This window comes from Bubalus bubalis, chromosome 11 (assembly GCF_019923935.1).
Source record: "Bubalus bubalis isolate 160015118507 breed Murrah chromosome 11, NDDB_SH_1, whole genome shotgun sequence".
NCBI lineage: Eukaryota > Metazoa > Chordata > Mammalia > Artiodactyla > Bovidae > Bubalus > Bubalus bubalis.
Window position 1 is genome coordinate 81,142,477 of NC_059167.1, and position 21,513 is coordinate 81,163,989.

At 51.4% G+C, this 21,513-nt stretch overlaps 2 protein-coding genes and 1 long non-coding RNA gene across 12 annotated transcripts in view; 1 reads left to right on the forward strand and 2 right to left on the reverse strand.

Moving 5' to 3' along the window:
• Positions 1 to 9,802, reverse strand: AJUBA (ajuba LIM protein). 3 transcript variants are annotated; one of them, XR_006542948.2, is made up of 10 exons: positions 8,388 to 9,802; positions 6,123 to 6,170; positions 5,515 to 5,616; positions 3,780 to 3,847; positions 3,596 to 3,658; positions 2,768 to 2,898; positions 2,633 to 2,684; positions 1,743 to 1,811; positions 701 to 1,297; positions 1 to 136 (listed from the first exon to the last, which is right to left on the reverse strand). XR_006542948.2 is itself a non-coding variant. In XM_044925297.2 (9 exons), the coding sequence occupies exons 1-9, from the start codon at positions 9,421 to 9,423 to the stop codon at positions 1,172 to 1,174; spliced, it is 1,695 nt and encodes a 564-aa protein (XP_044781232.1). In that variant the 5' UTR covers positions 9,424 to 9,802; the 3' UTR covers positions 1 to 1,171. The 3 variants fall into 3 exon arrangements, 2 of the variants coding, with proteins under 2 accessions (XP_044781232.1, XP_006066553.1); XM_044925297.2 differs by having other exon boundaries at positions 1 to 1,297; XM_006066491.4 differs by lacking the exon at positions 6,123 to 6,170 and having other exon boundaries at positions 1 to 1,297; positions 8,388 to 9,800.
• Positions 9,737 to 21,513, forward strand: part of LOC102407589 — a 19,042-nt gene continuing 7,265 nt past the window's right edge. Inside the window, exons 1-2 of one of the 2 annotated variants that reach the window (XR_328248.4) lie at positions 9,737 to 9,868; positions 19,963 to 20,064. This is a non-coding gene — a long non-coding RNA (uncharacterized LOC102407589). Of the gene's footprint in view, positions 9,869 to 19,174; positions 19,310 to 19,962; positions 20,065 to 21,513 lie in introns of those variants that run through there. The other variant, XR_328247.4, reaches the window with a different exon arrangement.
• The window catches only part of C11H14orf93 (chromosome 11 C14orf93 homolog), a 19,342-nt gene continuing 11,147 nt past the window's right edge, over positions 13,319 to 21,513 (reverse strand). For 6 of the 7 annotated variants that reach the window (XM_044925300.2, XM_044925298.2, XM_044925299.2 and 3 more), the window contains 5 exons: positions 18,915 to 19,235; positions 15,431 to 15,492; positions 15,101 to 15,204; positions 14,327 to 14,439; positions 13,319 to 14,058 (listed from right to left, as the gene is read on the reverse strand). In XM_044925300.2, the coding sequence (XP_044781235.2) occupies positions 13,639 to 14,058; positions 14,327 to 14,439; positions 15,101 to 15,204; positions 15,431 to 15,492; positions 18,915 to 19,235 (1,020 nt within the window). In that variant the 3' untranslated portion in view covers positions 13,319 to 13,638. The remainder of the gene's footprint in view (positions 14,059 to 14,326; positions 14,440 to 15,100; positions 15,205 to 15,430; positions 15,493 to 18,914; positions 19,236 to 21,513) is intronic. The other variant, XM_044925303.2, reaches the window with a different exon arrangement.

Genomic DNA, 21,513 nt, shown 5'->3' on the forward strand with positions numbered 1-21,513 from the left:
TGTTTGTACCAATTATATTTATTGCTGGAAACTTTATACTTAAAAAAAAAAAAAGTTTGGGATGTCCCTGGTGGTCCAGTGGTTAAGACTCTGAGCTTCCAATGCAGGGGGCATGGGTCTGATCCTCGTGGGGGAACTAATCCCACATGCCACATGGTGTGGTCAAAAAATTAAAAAAAAAAAAAAAAAATTTGTTTAATGTTTGAAAAGTAGGTTAACATAGAAAAAGATATTATCCACAAAGGTAAGAAGCAATCCAATCATTTACAAAGTGCTGCAAATCTGATAAATTTATGTTGCTGATAACTCAAGAGTACTCTTAGATAAAAAGATAAAAATCTGAAATACCCAAGAACAGAACAGAACAACGAAATGGCTATAAAAATACCCAAAAGAGAACTGTTTTTGGCAACCTGGTCATTAAGAGAAATGAACTTTAAGTAAACTTTCAGTGAATTGATTAAGAGGTCTAGCCAAACATTAGAACCAAGAGTTTTGCCTCTCTGGCTCCCAGAACCTCAGAGCTTGGGAGCTGCAATGGATAATCCTGGTTCCCTCTAAGAGGCAGCAGATCCAGAGAGATGAGCTACTTCTAATGAACCAAGTGTAACAGTCACTAAGGAGAGAGAGTGTGTGTGCACACAAATGTATATTAGATACACAGACCAGAATCAGACCTTTAGAAAGTATTGGAACCCACCTGTATGTGCCTGTCACATGCTACAGCGCAGTCTGCACACATGGAACGAAGGCCAGTCACCCCTACCATGGCAACTAGAGGGCTCCTCCTCCACATCCATTTGGAATGTCTTTTTTTCTAAGAAAAAAATTATGTTTGGCTGTGCCAGGTCTTAACTGCGGCACACGTGATCTTTGATCATCACTGTGGCACATGGGATCTTTAGTTGCAACACGCAGGATCTTCAGCTGTGGGATCCAGTTCGCTGACCAGGGCTCGAACCCAGGCCCCCTGCGAGTCTTAGCCACTGGACCACTAGGGAAGTCCCCCATTTGGAATGTCTTGATCTTTGGGTCTCTGGCCGTTGGGGCCCTTCCTAGGGGACTCTCCTGCCAGGCCTGCAGTGCCTTTCTTGCCTTGGCTGGCCTCAGAGGGGCCCACTGGCCAGAGGAATTTGTCAGTGGTGGTGTTGGCAGCAGTAGTGACTACATCTCAGATATAATTGGCAGGGGGCTGCCGGGCACTGAGCCTCTGCATGTGACAGCCGTGGCAGAGCAAGTGCCCATCTAGAGGGAAGCAGCAGCAGCCTTCCTCATCACTCAGCTGCATCCGGCAGTCCTAGGAAAGAAAGACACCTAGTTCAACTCAGCCCGGGCACCCTGAACATTTGGGGAGTCTGCCTTGTGCAGCACTGAACTCCCAGTGACTGGAAGAAAGCGGGTGGGGTTGGAGGGGATGAACACCCAGAGAAACCTGGGGAAATACCGCAGCTGAACACCAGGTGTCGCTGCTACAGCAGAAATAATGAGACAGGATCCCATTTCCAGCTGTTACCAGGAGTACCTAGTTTTAGGAGTCTTGACTCTAGTGACGCCTGATTTAGAAAGGACTAAATGACCAGGCCCAGAGAGAGTGGCTGAAGGGCGAGAAAGAGACTAGAGATGGGTCAGAGCACCTTCCTGGTTTCCCACGGCCTATACCTCTCCTACAGACAACGACAGTTTTCAGACTTCACTCCCCCAGCCCCATTTCAGCTCTGGATGCCCCAGCCCCCGACACTGACCTCGCAGTGGTAGCATTCAAAGTGATAATCTCGGTCCATGGATATCACCCTCACGATGTCCTCACAGCCCTGAAATAATGCACACCCCCGTGGGCATGAAAGCAGCTTGACAACCCCAGCTTCGCCCTCCCCACCTGGCCCCCTCCAAACGAAAGATCACACAGAGGCCTCCAGATCCTCTCTGCCTCCATCTGTAGCTTTTTCCTCTTTTGGCTGCACTACTGGGCACATTGAACTTCTCCAACCAGGGATCTATTGCACCTGAGCCCCTTGCAGTGGAAGCTCAGATTCCACTGGACCATCAAGGACATCATCCTTCTGTAGCTTTGAGATGGCCTTTGCAAACCCTATGGGAACTTTCCCCTTCCCCGTCCTTGGCGCCGCCTCCAGAAGGGCAGTGTCCCCTCTTGGAGCCTCCCCTCTGTCTGGGGGCTCAGGCCTTACAGAGGGAAGGGGCATGCAGCATAAGTAAGTTAAGCTGGGGACGAGGAGACCCTGCAGGGTCTGGGTCCTCACAGGCTTTTGGCATTTTTCCCACGGCACACACAGTGTAAATCATGTCTGACCCCTTCCTAGCAGCCCTGAGGATTCTTCCCCACCTTTTCCCGGCCCCTACATCTGGGAGCTGATGACCTTGACTTCAGAGAAAGTCTCCTTCTCTGGACTGGGAGAAAAGAGATGAAGCCTGGGCCCAGCGAGGCTGTCGGACAAGTCCAGGCCCGGATGTTGGGGTCAGGGTGATGACCCAGAGAGCAGAGTCACACGGGAATCTTCGAGGAGTGCATTCCTCAGCACCACCGCCTCCCATGAGAGGCCAGGCAGCCGGTCCCCAGTCCCTCCCCAGAGGCGGCAGCCCTGGCTGCCCTGTAGGAGAACCCAGGCACACTGACCTCTGAGGGGAGGATGGGTTGGCCACAGGCTGCGCACTTAGGAGCGTAGCTTCTGTAAGGGAGAAGACAGAGGTGAGCCGAGGTAGGGGGCTCCCTGAGCAGGGTTCCATACCGCAGCCCGAGGGCCAGACTCACTTGTGGTAGTCAGTGACACAGTACACCTGGTTGGAGAAGTCCACGGTAAAGGGAATGCCGTCCAGGCATTTGTTGCAAACGATGCATCGGAAGCAGCCGGGGTGGTAGGACTTTCCCATTGCCTGGAGGATCTGGTTCATGGGGTGGGCGGAGAATCAGTCTCTGCTCTTCAGCTACTGATGAGGCTCCCTGCTGCTCCCCTAACCTCATCCAAGCCTCTGCTCTCCTCCCTCCACTGTGGAATCCAGGAGGACCAAGCAGTCTTAAAAATGGATGCAGAAACCCTGAAAAATGTCTTAGGGAGCATCCAGGCCAGTGTTTCTCAGCCTTGGCTGCATATCAGGATCACACAGGGAGGATTTTAAGCCCATCCGTGCCTGGGTCCCACCCAGAAGTATTCACCACAGTCTCTGGAGATGACCCAGCCCTGGTATTTTCTTCTGTTCTTCCCAGGTGATCTACTAGGCTGCCAGGGCGGGGAACCACCAGCCAAACCAACTCCTCCTTACAGAAAAGAAAACTGAGCTTCAACTGATCTCAGCCAGTAGCAGAAAGAGGATTAAGACTCAGGACCCCACACTCCAGGCTCAGGCGGAGGGCGGGGCTGTGCCTGCAGAGTTAGGGAGGGGCTAGATGGCAGGCTGAGCAGTCCAGACTTGATCCCACAAGCAAAGAGAAGCCACTATAAACAGTTGTTTGGGCAAAGAATGGGATGCAAGTGATTGCTGATGGGTTTCTCCCCCAACTTTTTCTCAGGATCCATTTAGTTCCTGATTCCGCCCCTCGGCCCAGCAGCCTCACAGTCTCAGCTGAAGACACTTCGCTTACCTTCTCCAAAATCAAGTGACCACAGACACAGCACTTCTCAGCTGCCTCCTGGAACCCTGAAAACTGGGAAGAGAAGACCAAGGGAGGGCATTACAGGCTGAGAATAACCTGAGTAGTGGAACCCCAGCCGGCTACAGAGCAAGGCGTGGGAGCCAATTCCAGACCCAGGGGACCTCTCACTCACCAGATAGTCTTCCTCACAGTACACAGAGCCATTGACGCTGTAGAAAGCCTTGCAGCGCAAAGTTCGTCCTAGAAGCAGCAGAGAAGACGCTGGAGTCTCTCGGGGGTCCAGGCACAGGGCATCCCCATGGCGGGGTCACTGCTCTCTGATGTTTCATGATTCACTTTTTTTTTTTTTCATGATTCACTTAAACCTGGACTTTAGCGCTTGTCCTCCTAACTGCTGTCTGCCCCACTTCCCCACACAAATACCCCATCTGATGCAATTCCCATTTGCTTTGGTCTCATTCCTGCCAATTCCCCACTCCTTTGCTACTACTTCTCCAGCTCCCGCCTCCTCACCAGTTTTCTATGGCCCTGCTATACACGAATGCCTTCTTCCCCAGTGTCTGGGCTTGCTCAGGGAGCCACCTGGGAGAGCAGAGCCCACCACAGGTTGGGGACAAGGTTCAGGGGCTCTGAACAAGATGCCATACGATGTGTTCAAACGCAATCACACTGTCATGGACTCTGCCCTCTGGGACCTTTCAACCCAGAAGCCTCTACACAGCTCTCCTCTGAGCCCTGTCTCCCAGGGATAAGCTCGGTGGAGGTCAGGACATACTGGAACTACCACTGGGGACAAAGTGCTTTGTTTGGGAGCAAAGTTGGTCCCCTTTCCTGCCACACTAGACTGTTTCCCCAATTTTAGAGGAACCCAGAGTCTCTGGGGTCAGAAGCAGCCCAGGATCTTCTGCAAGCAGACAAGGCAGGACGATTCCCCATGAAACCAACACCCAGGAACTGCTCCAGGGTGTCTAAATTATCAGGGATCAGGAGGAATGAGACCAGGGCGGAGAATGGGCAAGTTGCCCATATCAGCCCTCCTCTCATCAAAATCTCCACTTCCAGCTCTCCCCAGTGGTTCAGAAAAGTTGATTTAGAAACTTGTGAGACACAAGGGAGTAGAAGGAGGGAAACAGACATTCCCAGAAGAGGCTCTATAAACAGAAGGACAAATAGACAGATGAACCTAAAGGGAGCCAGGCAGAGGCTGGGAGTGGCGCGGAAAGAAAAGCCGAGTGCTGGAGTCAGACAGGCATAGATAGGAGATTAAAAGGTTCAGCAAAGGAATCAGAGTGGGTAAGGGCGGGGGTTGGGGGTGGTAATGAGGGAGGTGAGGGAAGGGCTGGGGAGTTGAAGCCACTGGGAGCACCCCCCTCCAGGCGGGCCTCCTGAGCTAACAGCAGCGGGCATTCCTGGAGCGTGATGTCATCAGCTTGGCATGGCCTGGTGGCCTGCACTCCAGCGAGGTGGCTGAACTCTGACCAGCCAAGAGAAAACCCCCCCTCTCCGCCCCCCACAGCTCCCCACTCCCCCAGCCCACCCCACCCTTCCCACATTCCAGTCTTTCACTGTCGCCCCAGGCAACTCGGGCTGCCCAAGACCAAGCCCCACCAAGGAGAGGCCAGAGGGCTGGGAGGGAGTCCAGACTGGGCAAGCAGGAAGGCAGAAGAAAGGAGGAACAGAGCAAAGGAAACAGGCTGAAGAGACAGAGCGCTGACTCTGGCTAGAAAGCTGACCCGGCGTGCGGCGGGAGAGCCAGGTAGCGCACAGAGTAGGGGAGCAGGAAAGAAGGCGAAGGCCAGGCCAGTAAATGCAGAGGCACAGCTCTGCTTTCCCTGGGCACTCATGCGTGTGTCCGCGCTCGAGGCCTCGGGCCTTGTCCAGAAGGTCTCTCTGGGGGCCGCACTCACCACAGGAGCAGCAGACAAAGCACTGGGTGTGATAGAGGCTGTCCAAAGCCTGACAGGCGTTGCTCTGCCCGTAGATGCCTTTGTTGCACTTGATACACGTGCCTGAGAGGAGAGAACAGCTTGTCAGCATCACATCCCACGCCCCCACCTCAAACCCAGGCAGTCGCCATCTTTCCTGATGGCAGAAGACCACCAGCCACAACCTCCGTTTGATGGGCTCCATTCTGGGAAGAACGAGTAAATGGGATGCAGCCAGGGCTTGGCTGGACAGACTCACTCTTGTTGACTGATTAATCAACAGACATTATCTGAACATCCATTTAGCGCCAAGCAAGAACACTGTGCCCAACACTGTGGAAAACTGGAGAAAGTCAAAGGTCTCCGGCTTTCAGATGCTGGTTTCTGTGGGGGAGAAAAGACTAAAAAGGCAAGGTCTGATCCCTGGGGCACTGTGTAGACAGAGATGCAAGTCCATAAGGGCCCAGCAGCAGCCTGGAAAAAATGTCCTAGTGAAAGGAGGCCAGGCCCAGAAAGCCTCTCCAGGACCTCAGTTTCCCCATCTGTAAAATGAACTGCTGTTCAGTTACAGAAAGAGCTCTGCTCCATACCTCTAAGCCTCCAAAGATGGTGAGAAAGATGTGGCTCAGCAGAGGGCCCTGTGGAGACAGGACCATGTGAGTGTGACTCCTCTGGGTAGGTGGCTGCTTAGAATGCAGGGTGTGTTCCAAGGATTGAGGGTTGCAGAGGAAGAGGGGGGAAGGGTGGCAGAACCCCTAATGTCTCCCTGTCATCTTCTATAATAGAAGAAACAAAGCTGAACTGCTCTTCCCCAACATCTCTCCTAAGATACATAACACTAGGCTCTGGCACCCGCCTTTCCTGGGTGTGTTCTTCCCTCCTTCCACTCCCCAATTCCAGGCCCATGAGTGAGGGCCAGGGCTTGTCTTTGGGGAGCAGATCCCAACCGGCCCGCCTCACCCCTCGCTCTGCCCCACCTCTCCCCCTCGGCACACTGCCACACTCCTTGCCTGTTGGGGCCCATCCCAATCTTTGCCCAGGGGCTTGGGAGCCCGTGCAGCAGCTGCAGCAACTGATGGGCCCAGGCCTGCCCTGCTCCCACCCACCCTCTGGCAGCTGGGCAAGGCTGGAGCCAAGGAAGAGGGCCCCTACTAGGCACAGGAGTGGGAGGGTAGAGTTAGGTTGGGGGTTCTGTCAAGAGGAGGCAACCTGACCCCTAGGGAGAGAGGCCCCTCCCCACCCACCCTCCTCAGGGAGGGGAGCTCTACCCCCTAAGAGCATCGTGCCAGGGGGCCCTATTAGAGCCACTTTTGGGGGAAGCATTGGACATTATGGGAAGATGAGAACCAATTGCTCAGGCATGTCCGACTCACCACCTCTAACCTAGCACATCCACCTCTAAGTTCTTCCTGCCATTTTTACAGCACTCTCTCCCAGCAACTTTCCTCCTTTTGGTTCTGATGGCTTAGCTGAGGAGACTTCTGTCCACCCATCAGCGGGTCTCCTGGCCTCAAAAGAAAACTGCTAAAAGGTTCCCTTGACTAAAGGGTTATCTGCTCTGGGTTTTCTCAGGTGGGGGCAAACAGGGAATGATTAGAGTTGAACTAAGCAGGGCCCTTTCAGCCTTTAGCCCCTGCTACTTCTGAACCTCCTCCCAGTCTTCCTTCCCTGGCTGGGTTCCTCTCCCTATTTACATTTCTAGCCAGAGTTCTAGAGCTTGGGGTCTACCGCAGGAACATGGATGGTAAGAGGTGAGAAGGCGCTGCGAACACTGAACAGGCTCACAGACCTGGGTGTGAGCCCTCCACTTCTTTCTGTACTTCCTATCGCAACCAGATCCGCATTTTTTTAATACAGTGAAGTGGTGTCTGTGGGTCTTGGCTAAAAGATCATTCAAGACCGCAATACCCTCCCTAAGCTGAGACGTACAATAGTTAATATTTCTTGAAGTTAACTGCGTCGGAAGAGGGGCAGAGACCAGATTTCTTTAGCAACAGAAAACTAAGGATTCTGAGCAGGTTATGACCAAAACTGATGGCCAGGTTATTTCTGGCAGTTACACACAGTCCTCATCCATCCAGGGCCATCCAGGGGTGATGCCGTCCCGGGTGGTCAAGGCTGCTGTCCTAACTTCCGGATGATGGGAAAAATAGAAGCTGACTCCACTGGGTCTGGACTTAAATGCCCACGCACGCACGGAGCCAGCAGGACTGGGGCCAGCCAGCAGCAGGGTCCCTGCTTTCCGTCCAGGGCTTTCTTCCTCCCCCCAGGCTCCATTTCCCCGACAGCGGCCACAGCTCCGCGCGTGTTAGGAAGCAGCTCCCCCACCCCCTGCACCCCACCTCCGCCCAGCGTAGCGCGGCTGGCCCCGCCCGCGGGCACCTGGAGCGCCCGGGCAGGAGCCGGCACGCACGCTGCTCGCCCGCCCCGCCCCCCCACCCTCGCATTCCCCGAATTCCTGCGGGCGGAGCCTGGGCCCGGGTGGGGGCGCGGAGCGCAGGAGCCTGCAGGGGCACGGCCGTCGAGGGGGGAACATGAAGCGGGATGCTCTCACCGCCTCATTTGCCCCCCAGCCCCCGCAAGGCCTCCTACCGCGAAAACACCCAGGCTCTAAAGCCTGAGGAACTGGGATTCACGAGATCATCGGGGCGGAGGTGGGGAGGGGGAAGCGGTGAATTTAACAGGAATAAGATGCCCGTGGTCCATTTGAAACCCACTGGGTGTGGGAAATTCCTCTTGCTTCTTTCCTAGCCCCGCGTCTCTGCCTCCGACTTCCCAGCGTCAGCCGTCGGGGCAACGGGCAACAGAATGAAGCGACCTGTCCTTTCCCGACCCTAACCACTTCTCTCACTCACCAAAGTAGTCCTCTCTGGACTCTGGCTCCCGTATCCGGGCCCGGGCGGCCTCTGGAACAAACGCACCCGGCGGCTCCTCGAGACCCGACGCCTCAATCCCCGCGGATTCTCCGCGGACGCCGGCTTCTCGCCCACCTGTGCCCACCGTCAGGCGCAGCAATGCTGTTAGTTCATCCTGGTATCGGGCGCCCGCGGCGCAGTCCCCGTAGCCAGTCACCGAGTGTCGCCCAGGTTGCGCCCCTCTTCTCTCCAAGGGCCCTGTCGCTCCCACCCCGGCCCCGGCTAGAGCTCCCGGGCTGCCCAGGGCCGGGGGATACGAGTGGCGACTTTCCTGGCAGCCGAACCCCGAGGGCCGATGAGCGCACAGTCGGTCCAGGGCAGCGTGGAGCTCGGGGTAGGCGGACGGCACCCCTCCAGAGGAATAGCCCGCCGGAACCCCGGTCAGGGGTGGGCCAAACAGGCATGGCCCGGCAGGCAGAGGGCTGCCGTGGCGCTGGTCGTAGCCCATGCTGATGCCGCTGGTACGGTTGCTGCAGGGTCGGCTACCTCCGGCTCCACCAGCCCCCGCCCCGTCCAGCAGCAGACTGCCCCGGGGACTGGACGGCTTGCTTGCGTCGCTGGCTGAGCTACTGGCGAAACTGGAGCGGGGGCTTAGGGCTGGGGCCGTGGTCTCCAGCCGAAAGTCGGGGGGCAACGACTGAGGTAGAGGCAAGGCCCGGGAGGGAGGAGGTCCCCCCGGAAAGGAGCCTTCGTAGCGCGGCACCTCAAAGGAGCCGCGCGGGTTCCGCTCAGCGTCCAAGGGGCCTTGCTCCCGGGCTGGCTCCAACGGCTCATCCCCAGGTCCCCCAGCAGCTCCACGGGGCCCTGATTTCCTTGGTCCCCCCAGCCCACTCAGGCGTCCCTTGCCCGGCCCGGGGGTCCCATCAGACCCAGACCGGCTAGATTCACCCTTTCTGCGGCCGAACTTCGCGCTGCCGGAGTCCGAGAGTCTTAACTTCTCCAGCAGGCGACTGGCTTTCTCCCCTAAACGCTCCATGCCCTCGGGTCTGGGGCGTCCAGCCCCCTCCCCGCCCGGCACCCTGCAGCGTCTCGGCGGCCGCTTCTCTTTCCCTGCGGCCGGACTCCGGATCCCGAGGGGCACAGGATAGGCACAGGGGTTTAGCGGGCGGTCCGGATGCCCGGCGCCAAGAATCCCGCAGCATCCCCCAGCGAGAGGGGTTTCGTCCCCCCGCGCATCAGGGGTTAAGCGGGGCTTAGAAGGGCCTACGGCCGCGGCTGTCCCGTCCGCAGGTCTATCTGTTCACGCGTAGACTCGCCCGGCAGCCCCCACTCTCTCCGGCCCCCGCCCCCCTCGCTCACACTCAGCACCGACTCAACTTCTCTCCCAAACTTTTGTCTGCCTGGCCGGATCTACTTTCCTGGAGGGCGGAGCGCCGAACGCGAGAGGAACAGGGGTGTCGGCGCAGGAATCCAGTGCACCGGTAAGGGGTAGGGGGGGCGGGTGCTGATGCTAAGTGTCCCAGAGCTGGAGATCCGCCGACTGGAGGCGAAAGGAGGGCGGGGGGCAGTTTAGGCAGTTGCTACTACATCACTCAAGAATTAGGACAGGAAAAAGTGGGGGAGGGGAGGGGAACTCTTTGTTCGCAGTTGGAATGCGCGGAGGGGCACGGTGGAATGTCGCGATGCGAGAGCGGGCGACGCGAGGCTTGTTCTGCGCAAACACCGTGACTTTGTTCCTAGTGTGGGGACTGTGGGAGAGATGAGCAGAGGCTGATACAGAAGTACTGTCGTGAGATAGAGAGAGGGAAGAAAGGCAGATACATAGAGAGGTTCAGAGACGCGAGACGCGCAAGAGCCAGGAAAGCGAGGAAGCTTATATAGAGAGGTGGTGGAAGACAGGTATGGAGAGGAGAGAACGACCAAAGGGGATCGTGAGTGGTGCGGGGATCGAAGGCTGGATAGACCTAGAAGGTGACAAATTCGCGCAAATCCAGGGAGAATGAGAGAAAAACAGATAAGCTGAGATAAAAAGACAACTCTCTGAACCTAGAGCTCTGTAATGGGTGGGAGTGAGCTTTAGTGTGTGAAAAAGGAGAGGAAAAGGCTGGGGACTAATCTCCACCTTCAGGGTAGGACAGATAGAAGGAGAGACAGACACCCCCTGGTGTTGGGAAATGAGATTTTTAGCAAATATAGCAACTGACGAGATAGAAGGCCTGGTTTGAGGGTTAGCAAACACCCTTGGTTGACCCATAGGAGACTGTTGATCAAGAGTAAGTACTAACCTAAGAGGAAGAAGGGAAAAAAAAGTCATTTAGAGGCGATAGCAAGTGAAAATGATCAAGGTGGAAAAGGAAAAGAAGCTGATCTTGGAGGTTCAAGAATAAGGAAAAGAGGAAGCCATGGCTAAAGCTGAATGCACCTAATTAAATATCAGCCAACTGATTTTGCCCAGACTAGCACATGGGGCGTGGGGGAGGGGAACGGAGAAAGAAATGACTCCTTTGTATTTAGATAGTAAATTAGTATGAAAATGATATGCAAACAAATCATGCATATATTTTCATCTCAACATTTTGAACACCTTTTATAATCTTAGTGTAGCCTTAGGGAATGAAGAAAGAAAGGAGGTTAATATCTTTGGGGGAATCAATTTGGCACAAACTATTAGGCTTCTTTGTTGTAGCTGTACTGTTCTCTCTGACCTCATCTCTCTGGAAAAGCAGCCTGTTTCCCAGATCAGGCCTACAGCTTTTCTCTGATCCAGAGGAGAGTTTACTCTCAGACTGGAAGCATGGAGAAGGAAAGCATTAGTAAGAGAGCTATCAGGTTGCATCTAGAACCTGCCGTGAGCTACGTCTTCAGGATCAACCATAAGGTTCTCCCTCCTCTCCTGTCTCCACATGGGGAAGAAGAACCTGGATTCTTCCTTCCAATTACTTACATCCTCCAATATTTGGGAACTTTGCTCCTCTGGGGTTAGAATGGGAGAGTAAATCTTATGAAAAGTTGAGACGCCATTAAAGGAGGCCCATCCAGGAGTTGGTGGTGCAGCAATGGGCAGAGTTGGGATCAACAACCTGTGTTTTCAGGGGATAACAGAAAGCAGACACAGATGACGGGAGGGTGTGGTGTGCTGACAGGGTATGCTCCAGTAGTGCTCATGACCTTGGAGTAGACACTCCATAGTCTGAACTGGAGCTAGGAGCTCCACAGGCCCTACTGTCCATGCCCTTAATTAAGCTCTATATACACTGGTGATTCCCAACTCCACCTCTCTAGCCCAGACCTTCTTGGATTTAAAAATCTCAGCTGACGACTAGCATCTTTACTTGGTTGTCTCAAAGGCACACAACACTCTAAACTGACTTCACCTTCTCTGCCTCCCAAAACTGGCTCCTCCAGCATTTCCTGAGTGAATGATACTATTTTTTTAACCACTTAGCTACCAACGCCAGAAACCTGAATATCAACCTTACGTCCTCCTCCCTTAACCTCAAATCCAACTGAATCCTATCACCATTTATCAATTCTGCTTCTGAAATATCTTTCAAATCTGTCCTTTCCTCATCACTACTATATGTATGTGTCCTGTATCTCAGGCCACCATCTTTTCTCTCCTGGACCACTGCAAAAGTCTCCCTGCCTAGGCTTTCTCTCCTTCCCATCCATTGTATACACTGAAGTGAAGTGATTCCTCAGAAACACAAAACTGATCATCTTATTTCCCTGTTAAAAACTTGTCAACGAGCAAATTCACTGACCATGGTTAAGACTCCATGTTCTCACTGCTAAGGGCCCAGTTTCCATCCCTGGTTGGGGGAGGTTAAAATCCTGTAAGCCCTGTGGCATAGCCAAAAATATATATTTTACAGAGTCTGTCTGCCCCTCCACTCTCTTCTCTTGGCATCATCCCCTCCCTAAATGGTTCTGCAGCAGAACTGCGCTTTGTCTGTGCTCTCTTTTGCCTCTGGACTTCTGTACTTGCTGTTTTCCCTAGCTTTGGAACACTCTCTCTGCCTCCTCTTCCTTCCTGGTTAACTCCTCCTTGTCTTCCAAGCATCTGTCTAAACACTCCTCTGAGAAGCCTTGCCAGACCACCAGAGCAAGTTAGCTACCCCTGTGGTACACAGCCATGGCACATACACACCCCCATCATCACACTTATCCCAGTTCATTTCGTTGCCTACTTAAATGCCTGGTTTCCTGACTAGATGATAAAACTGCTCAGCATCTAGCCTGTTCAACAGAGTATCCACAGCACCTAGCACAGTACCTGACACCTAGTAAGCAGTCCATATGTTACATGACGGACTGAACAAAGAGAAAGCCATGTTTACGTCTCAGTTTATCAAAAAATGCACATGTTCTCTGTGTTTGTGTGTATGTTCTGAATTTGTGCTTATGCATACACAAACCCACATACACACACCTTCTTCAAAATAGTTTGGCTGACAGAACTAAGAAATAGCTACCAAGCTGCATATACTGCTTGGTCACACGGTGGGAAAGCAGCTGTTGGTGAGACATAGGAATTCTTTAAACCTTAATTTCCTCATGTGTAAGGCAGGAATAATAAATGCTTCCTTATTTAATTGACTACAGCCCACCAGGCTCCTCCGTCCATGGGATTTTCCAGGCAAGAGTACTAGAGTGGGGTGTCATTGCCTTCTCCGATAATTGAATAAACAGTAGCTATTACTTCTAGATCCCACCTCCCAAATAGGTACGGAGCTTGTGCTCTGCTCAGAAGCATCAAGTCCATGACTGAAACTGTCCACCAGGTGGGAGTATTACCCTGGCCTGGCGCTGTGCTGCCTCCACTGCAGAGCAAGACCAGCAATAGGGGGAAGTCGAAGCTACCACCAGGGCCACTTGCTTCCCCAGAGCTTTGAGTGAAACTAGCAGAAAAAACAACTCAGAGACCAGGGCACATGTCAAGAAGGCCTGTTTCTTTGACCCATACTCCTCCTTTTCTCATCCTAGGCTCTTCAGAGGCACTGTTTATGCTTAGGAATAAGCATTTTCTGGCTTGCCATTCACAGTGGGGGGGTGTTTTTCCCCCATGAAAATAAGTCCTTTTATCCCACCAGAGCTGCTAGCTTCTACTTCCAGCGGAGACTGTGTTAAGAGAGGCGGGTTTGCTTCCTCTGACTGCAGAAGACATCTTATTATTTTGGGAAGCCCTGTGGCCACCCCTTTCAGGGACATGGGGAGTGGCAGATGCCAGAGTTATTCTTGCTTTTAGATCTCACTCATCCTTTTCCACCTTGATTTCAATGAATGAGTTCAAGTCAGGACAGCAGGTTTTGTGGGCTTGGTCAAAAGATGGGGAGACAGGGCCATTCTCATCACCTCCCTCATCCTCCTCTTCTTGGAAATTAGGATTATAAAGTTCCGGTGGAAGAAGCTGGGCCTCAGCAGAAGGCAGACGGTCTGAGGGAGGCCCATATACACGGTTGGCTTTGGTGCCGTGCTTAGAGTTGGCATCCAGGTGGTAGCAGAGCTGCGTGAGGCGCTGGGCCCGGAAACGGGGAGGCCGGGCCACCCAGACACCTGGCTCATTAAGACTGTCCTCTTCATCTGACATCAGCTCTTCTGTCACATCCTTCCACAGACGTTGGTCCTCAGGGCCAAAATGCCTCATGATGCTGGATCGGTTGGCAAAAAGCTAAGGTAGGAGCCCAGGACAGAGGTTAGGGAGAGCAACAAACCACGCATTAGGTTTGGGGAAAGGGTTTGGGTAGGAGGAAAGCTGTGAAAAATCTGTGCCTGAGAGAACTAAGTTCCCAAGAGAACCCAAATCAGATCTTAGAGAATTGGCTCCTGTCTTCCTTCTCCTCCACTCAATCCTGTTCTCAGAGGCCACACCCTCCCACTGTGGCTTATTAGGGTTTAGAGTTTAGCATCTTTTCTGAAAGGAAAGCCTAGAAACCTACCCGGTATCTGCGACTTCGAAGTTTCTTCTCCTCTTTCTCCTTCAGGCCTTTAAAGGGGTTTAAGGAGTTGCGGTACTCACGCCTCTTAGTAAGGAAGTAGGCTACACAGGCTCCTGGTGGGGGGGAGAAGGGAGGCAGCAGAGAGCAGGGGTCCTCAGCCCCTTTTATTTTTGCTGTAACACTACCAGGTGGAAGAGGGGAGAACCACTTTTACACAATGGGCTTTCTGGTCATATCCATCAGCATCTATTCCTTCCTCTCTGGTGTAGCTCTCTCTGCCCCTCTACATCTCTAACAGGAACTCCTCTCACTATAAAAAGACAACTCTGATGCTTCTGCGAATTCCCTCCCCCAACCGCAGTCAAACCTACCCCATTCTACTCGGCTGACAGCAGATCCCAAGTACTTTTTCAGCAGACGCTTTCTTAATGCTACAGACAAATAACAGAAGGGCACGAGAAGTAGGAAACCCGGGACTCGATATGTAGGACAAAAGGGGAGGCCTGGATTCTAACCTCCTTTTCATAATACCCGACACTCGGGCTCTGTATAAGCATCATGCATGATGGTGTTCTAGCCCCTTCCTTCTCCCATTTTCATTTCAGACTGAGAAAGGGAATAAAAAGACAATCCTAGGTGAAAAAATAGCCAAAACCAATTTTTTAAGTCCACTATTTTCAAAACCACCTAAATCATGTCCATAGGCCTCTCTCCTCTGGTCAGGAACAGGGGATGAAGAAAGGCTGGGGTGCAAGTTAACTCAGTCTTTCTCACCTTTCAGCTCCTTGTCAGTGTAATTGTGGGGACTTGTTACCAGCTCTTGCTTGAGCTTTTCCAGAAGGAACTTCACTACGGAAATATTCCAAGAGGACTTGATGCTGCCACAAGAGAAGAAAGTAAATAAGACAGTCAGCATTTTAAAAGCTAGACAGAGATTCCTCCACTAATCAGCTTTGTGGGAAAGTCCTCCGTGGCCTAAGGCACAACACAAAGCGCAATGGTGAGGTGGAAGCCCTAGCCTAAGTATAATATTGGAGCAGCCCCCCTCTACTTCCCTCTCCTTGGCAAAGTTCCTTATGATCTTTTCCCTCAAGAGGATCATACCTTTCAGACCCATTGAATCTCTTGTCATTGGTGATATGGTTATGCACATTATGGACCAATTTCTAGGGGAAACAAACAAAACACAGAATCAAGCCAGGGAAAAATATGATGAAATCCTTCTCTGGTCCCTATGGGGTTTTCTGCATGAATCTTGCCTATAGCCTAGGTACCATTTTCTGCTGATGCCCTTTTTTAGCCAGAGAGCCTACCCACGTTAGTGTCTCTAATGGACACTCCCTCCCCACTTTTTTTCCTTTTTTAATTTATGTGGAGCTTTCAGAATTATTCCGGGTCTTACTCTTGTTCTCAGGGAGTATGATCACTAGAATACAGGTTTTCAAACATTTCCACAAACATACTTCTAATAGCGAGGAGAGAGCAAATATACAACAGGGCTACTTCAAGTAGACATTTCTCGAAGCCCCTTTAGTCAGTCAGTAGCTCAGTCATATCTGATTCTTTGTAACCCCATGGACTGTAGCCTGCCAGACTTCTCTGTCTGTGGGATTCTCCAGGCAAGAATACTGGAGTGGTTTGCCATTTTGTCTCCCAAAATCTTCTAGTAAAACTGGTGACCCAGGAAAATGTCCCAGGTATATGCCTTTGCACATTACCACAAATCCCAGGGGTCCTCATATCATGGTCAAAAAAACACAAACCTGAAATAACAGAAATGTGAAATGAAAGGGAACTTGGAGACACTGTCACCCAACCATCCGTTTACATCATTAAACAGGCTATCTTTCAGCTTTGCTTACATACCTTTAATGATGGCTTCTCACTAGTTTTTGACTCAGCTACTATGAACATCTCTAATTGTTAAAAAAAAAAAAAAAAAATTGCCTTAGATACTCCAAAATCTAACCCTAGTTTTGCCCTAATAGCACCTCAAGTACTTGAGGACGGCTTCCATGTTCTCCTGAGGTCCTCTCTTATCTGGTCTAAACACCAAGTCTTTCAACCGGTCCTCATGACATAGTTGCCAGACAGACTCCTCATGAAACTATGACGCTCTGGTTTGCCAGTGTTCCTCTTACAACATGGCACCTGGAACTGAATCTAACTCAGCCACTGAGGTCTGGCCAAAGGGAGCATTACTTTCCTGAGTAGAACTCTAAACTTCTAGGAATGAAACCCAAGACGCTGTTACCTTTCTTAGCAACCCCATCGCTACTCAGTGTCACAGGGTTCATTCATAGTGAGCCTGTAGTCAGCTCAAGTCCATTTTTCACACAGATTACTATTTCCACCCTTCTCCAACTGTTTTGGGTTTTTTTTGTACTCTAATGCAGGATTTTACATTTCTTCCTATTAAATTTAGTTTTGCTGTTTCTGATTATATTTTCATCCCAAGGTCCTTTAGTCAATGGAAATTACCCAGTCCCAAACTGATGGGATGCTGATCTCAGGATTTCAGCTTCGTATTCAGAAATGCCCAATTTCGCTTCTTACTCCTATGGCTGACTCACCACATCAACTTAGGAAATTACTGTTAACTCTTTATGACTAGGTTCTCCACTCTATAAAAAAAGAGTTGTACTAGCTTCATATCTGATATAGTTATTTTACCTTTTAGAAGTCCAAACTTGAGAAATCACAAGGGGATGGGTGAATGCTTCGGAAAGAATTTGAAAGAGTTGCAAAAAAAGAAAAAAGATGGAGGAGGAGTTGCATAGCTTTCCAATTCAATTGACTTGGAAGAGATCAGCTGATAAAAATCAAACCAAGCTTGAAGTGAAAAGGGAAAATACTCTAGCCAATAATAAGTGTTAAGACTAAAGGATGCTGGCTCACCTGCCTCCCGAGCAAACTAAAAATAAATAATTTCTCCAATGGGTGGCTGGATCTGCAGCAGTCCAAGGAATTAAGGTTCTGATTTGGGCCTTTTGGATCCCTGGCAGAGCAGCAACCCACAGCAGCCTCAACAGATTGGAGAAATGCCTCTCAGATTCCTTCCCAGAGCTAAAGGTTGGAACAGTGAAGATCTGCAACCATCCCTCTCCCTCTGAACCTACAGACTCACACAAGAACATTTTATATCTTTCTCTGTGATGGGTAGCAAGACTCCCTGACTGGTCCACTTGCCCCTCTTCACATCCTACAACACGGAGCATGATGGCTGAGCATGCTTCCCAGAAGGCACTGTGCCAAGCTCTCCAGAGGGCAGGAGGAAGCCCGGCCTCGCCACTAGACCTCGCACTGTAGGCAGTAGGCACAAGAGGAATAGAACTGACCAAGAAAACCCTGATTTTATGCAAATTGTAATTATCACACATATATTCTGATTTAAACACTAAGAATTCAGGGGAATTCTCTTGAAATGTACTTCTAGGTATAAGCCTCCATTTCTGCCACTGGCAACAACAGTGTCCTGTTGGATTAGAAATCCATGACAGAGAAACTAAACCTACTCCCCATTCTTGATAAGTGACATGGCATTAAACGTAACCAAAATCTGAAATAAAGATTAGAAATCAGTTGATACTGATTATGAATGGTGTCTTCTGGAAGGGAGGAAAAAATATCAACGTAAAAACAAATGAAAGAAAAAGAGTAGGATATCTTAGAAAAAAGGAGAAAGAAGTAACATAAATAAAGGAGGTATAAATGGTAGTCAGCCACTGTCAATCTTTATTAAGGCTGTAACAAGGAGAAATGGGTTCTATACTCTGATGAGATTTCTCTGGATGTCAGTGGTGACGACCACCCTTGACCAGAACTCTCAGGTTACCTCATAAGCTATTATCCAGAGACCCATTACAGTCTCCATTAGAAAGATGTCTTGGTGTCTTGGATGACAGAGCTGATCCAAAGGTCTGTAGTCACCCTAAAACAGGGTTTCTCAACCTCGACTCTAATGATGCTGGATAACAGGGTTGGGGTTGGGGCGGGGGATCCTGTAGATTGTGGGGTTATTTAGGGATGCACTAGGGCTCCAAGCCACTGTAAGGTTTCAGGCAGAACTGATTCGGGCCAGTACCTTCCCTGCCAAGAGCTCTGAGAATCACCAGAATCTTCTAACCTTTATCCTTGAGCTGAGTGTCTAGTGGTCCTCTGCATCTTTGGGGGATGGTACCACCTCAGGACACCTTGGCCTTTCTGCCCAAGGGGCCCCTTGCTGCTTGCCCTGAACACTGGTTATTTGCAGGCAGTTTCTATGCTATCCTGCTGCAGTCAGTCTGCTGAACCCCATAAAGATCTTCCCATCAGAATTATGAGATCACCAGGAGACAGGACATAATTCCCTTATCTTTAAATGGAAGATATCAATCTATCCGGAAAAGCCTAAACAAGTTCCACTGATAGCAAAGGGACTGTCTGTCCCTGGGGCTAGGGAACAGTCTGTCTCCTTCTTGCCCTTCCCACTCCAGCAGGCTTCAGGATACCATTCATTCCACATGGGATGTTTAAAATCAACCCACATTTCACTCTTCACTTATCTCTCCAAACTGAAGAAAAATGTATAGAAATTGAGCTCACTCACAGAGAGGACCAGATCCCGCTTGCGTCTGGAGTTCTTCTGCCCATTCCCTCTGGTCCTGCATGGGGAAGCAGTGAACCCTAGAGACTGTCTCAGCTCCCCAGTTCCCCCAGGGCCTGACTCTTCCGAAGGCCCTTCCAGGGCGGCAGCAGCACTGAGCATGTCCTCAGGGCGGGGTGGCAGTAGCTTGGTTCCATTTTCTGGCCCGGTCTCTGAGGTTGCCCGCTGGATTGCCAGTTGTGTGACTGGTGAAAGCTGCTTGGCATAAGCAGGCACCAGCACCCGCTGCACTGCACCTTCAGAGGCCACATAATCGTCCACCAGCTAAGAACATATGGGAAAAAAAAACCCTATTAGCCAGCCAGGCTTGTGGGAACCTGGTCAACCATCATTCACTGGTAAGTATGATGAACGGGAGTGGGGAACAGGGGGGAGTCTAGCCCAGTCTTCAGTGGTTCATGGCTTGTTTCTCTGGGACTCTGGTGGGAGCGTGGGGCAAATATTTCTTGCAGATACAGGGCTTCTTGGGCTTCCCTGGTGGCTCACACAGTAAAGAATCTGCCTGCAATGCAGGAGACCTCAGTTCCATCCTTGGGTTGGGAAGATCCTCTGGAGAAGGGAATGACTACCCACTCCAGTATTCTTGCCTGGGAAATCCCATGGACAGAGGAGCCTGGCGGGCTAGAATCCATGGGGTCACAAAGAGTCAGACACAACTGAGCAACTTTCACTTAACGGGGCCTCTCATCTTGGGTCATTACCACAGGACTGATTGTAAGGACAAGGCTTGTTTCTGATGCCTATTTGTGAGTAGTCATTTATGCTTTGCACCTGAGCATAGGTAAGGTAGCTAGGTAAGTGTTTTGCTTCAAAGGGATTGAGGGAGAAAGCGATGATAAAACCAAGCAAGAGGAGTGAGAAAATAAAATAACAAGAAGAAGAAGGAGAAATAGAAAAATGGGAGCAAAGGAGGGAGATATAAAGTCAGAAACCTCTAGAGAGGCTGGTACTGCCTTCCCCCTCCCCATGCCCTGCCCTCTTTCCTTTGCAGGTCCAGCGGGTGCCCTCACCTTGATCCTGCCCTGGCTACATCTGACAGTCGCTGCCCTGACATCGGCTTGCCTGCCTGTGCCCTCACTCAAGGACACACAAGGTAGGGGAAGGAAGGAGGGAGGAAGGGAGAGAGGGAGAGGAGAAGAAAAGAGTGGGATTTCTGCAGCCAGGAAAACAAAACAGTGAAAGTGGGGGAAAAAACACAGAAAGAAGCGGGGGAGGAGGCTGAGATTTATAGACCTGTGAGCTGCTTTCTGTGCTGTGAAATCTAATTCCATCCTGTCGGCTTGGAAGCCTTCCCTGCCAGAAAGAACCACAGCTCAGGGCACTGCCGGGCCTGGTACCTCCCTGCCTCCTCCCACCTTCCCAGCAGCTCCTCCGACAGCCCCAAACCAAGTCTAGTCCCTGGCCGGGCAGACTGGGGCGAGCCTCGGGGCCATCACCCACCCGTGTGGCTAGGCCTTGGTGGAGCAGTGACCAGTTTCAGTATGACCCTGGAGGCGGCCGTCATTGCTCAGATCCAGCAGATGGGCTCGGAGTCTCAGCCCCCCCGTTCTGCTGCTCTACTCTTTCCTGGGTGTCTGGGCCTTGTCGTGGGGGGTGGAGGAAAAGACAGAGGGCAGAAGGAGGATGCGGTGGAGGAGAGGGTGGATGGGAGCTGACAGACCTCCCACTGTCTCTCAAGTGGCAACACATCTGTTAGCTTCACATCTCTGAGATCTCTAGAGTTGCTCCATCTCCTTTCCAGACTTCCATGTGACATTCTTCGGTTTTTACTCTCCTCAGCCAGGATTTTCCTGCTCATATGGGCCCTGAGCAGTAAAGAAGCTGAAATATCAGTGTATTTCTATGTCTTTTCCGGCTCACAAAACAGGCCCGTTGGCTTCCCTCTTCCTCTGTATGCGTTATTATCCTCTTAGGTAAACTCTCGACTGCCCATTTTTCCTCATTTTATTTCCTTTCCTCTACCTCCCTCCTACCTTACCTCATATTCTCTCCCTTGCATCAAATCTTCTTCCACTTAGGTTCATCTTTCTCCTCTGCTCTTTGTCTCCATTTTTTCTCCTTTCTGAACCCTTCATTTCCAATGGCCCCTTTCCCTTCTTGCACCTGTCAGCTACCAGCTTTGCCCTTTCCCTCCCTCATTCCCTGCTCTCCCTCCCCACCTCTGCCTCTCTCTCCTCACATCCCCATCTCTCTCCTAGTCCTGAATTCCTCTTGGCAAGCAGAGGGCCCGTGATCAAATATGAATGAGTCGTCTGCATGGCAGGCATCCTCGCCAGGAGAGGCAGAGCCCATGGAGCTGTCAGGCAGCTATGGAGAAGGTGCCATGCGACACAACAGAGTGGGAGGGCAGGGCAGCCCCAATGCCACTCATGCCAGCAATGACCTTCTACCAGAAAGGCCACGGGGTCAGAAAAAAACAGGAGGGTTAACTCTCCCTGACGACAAAGGAAACTGGGTACCCTGCTGTTGCATCACTGATACCACCAAAAGACAGGCTGAAGGATGGAGAGGAGAGAGAAAGAGAGGAAGGCCAGGAAGGGCA

Excerpts from the sequence above, each read along its gene's own strand:
- AJUBA (XM_044925297.2), bottom strand. The coding sequence starts at position 9,423 with ATGGAGCGTTTAGGGGAGAAAGCCAGTCGCCTGCTGGAGAAGTTAAGA. Across the intron at positions 3,848-5,514 it reads CTTTGTCTGCTGCTCCTGTG|GACGAACTTTGCGCTGCAAG; the intron begins GTGAGTGCGGCC and ends TGCTGCTTCTAG. Across the intron at positions 1,812-2,632 it reads AACCCATCCTCCCCTCAGAG|GGCTGTGAGGACATCGTGAG; the intron begins GTCAGTGTGCCT and ends GCATTATTTCAG.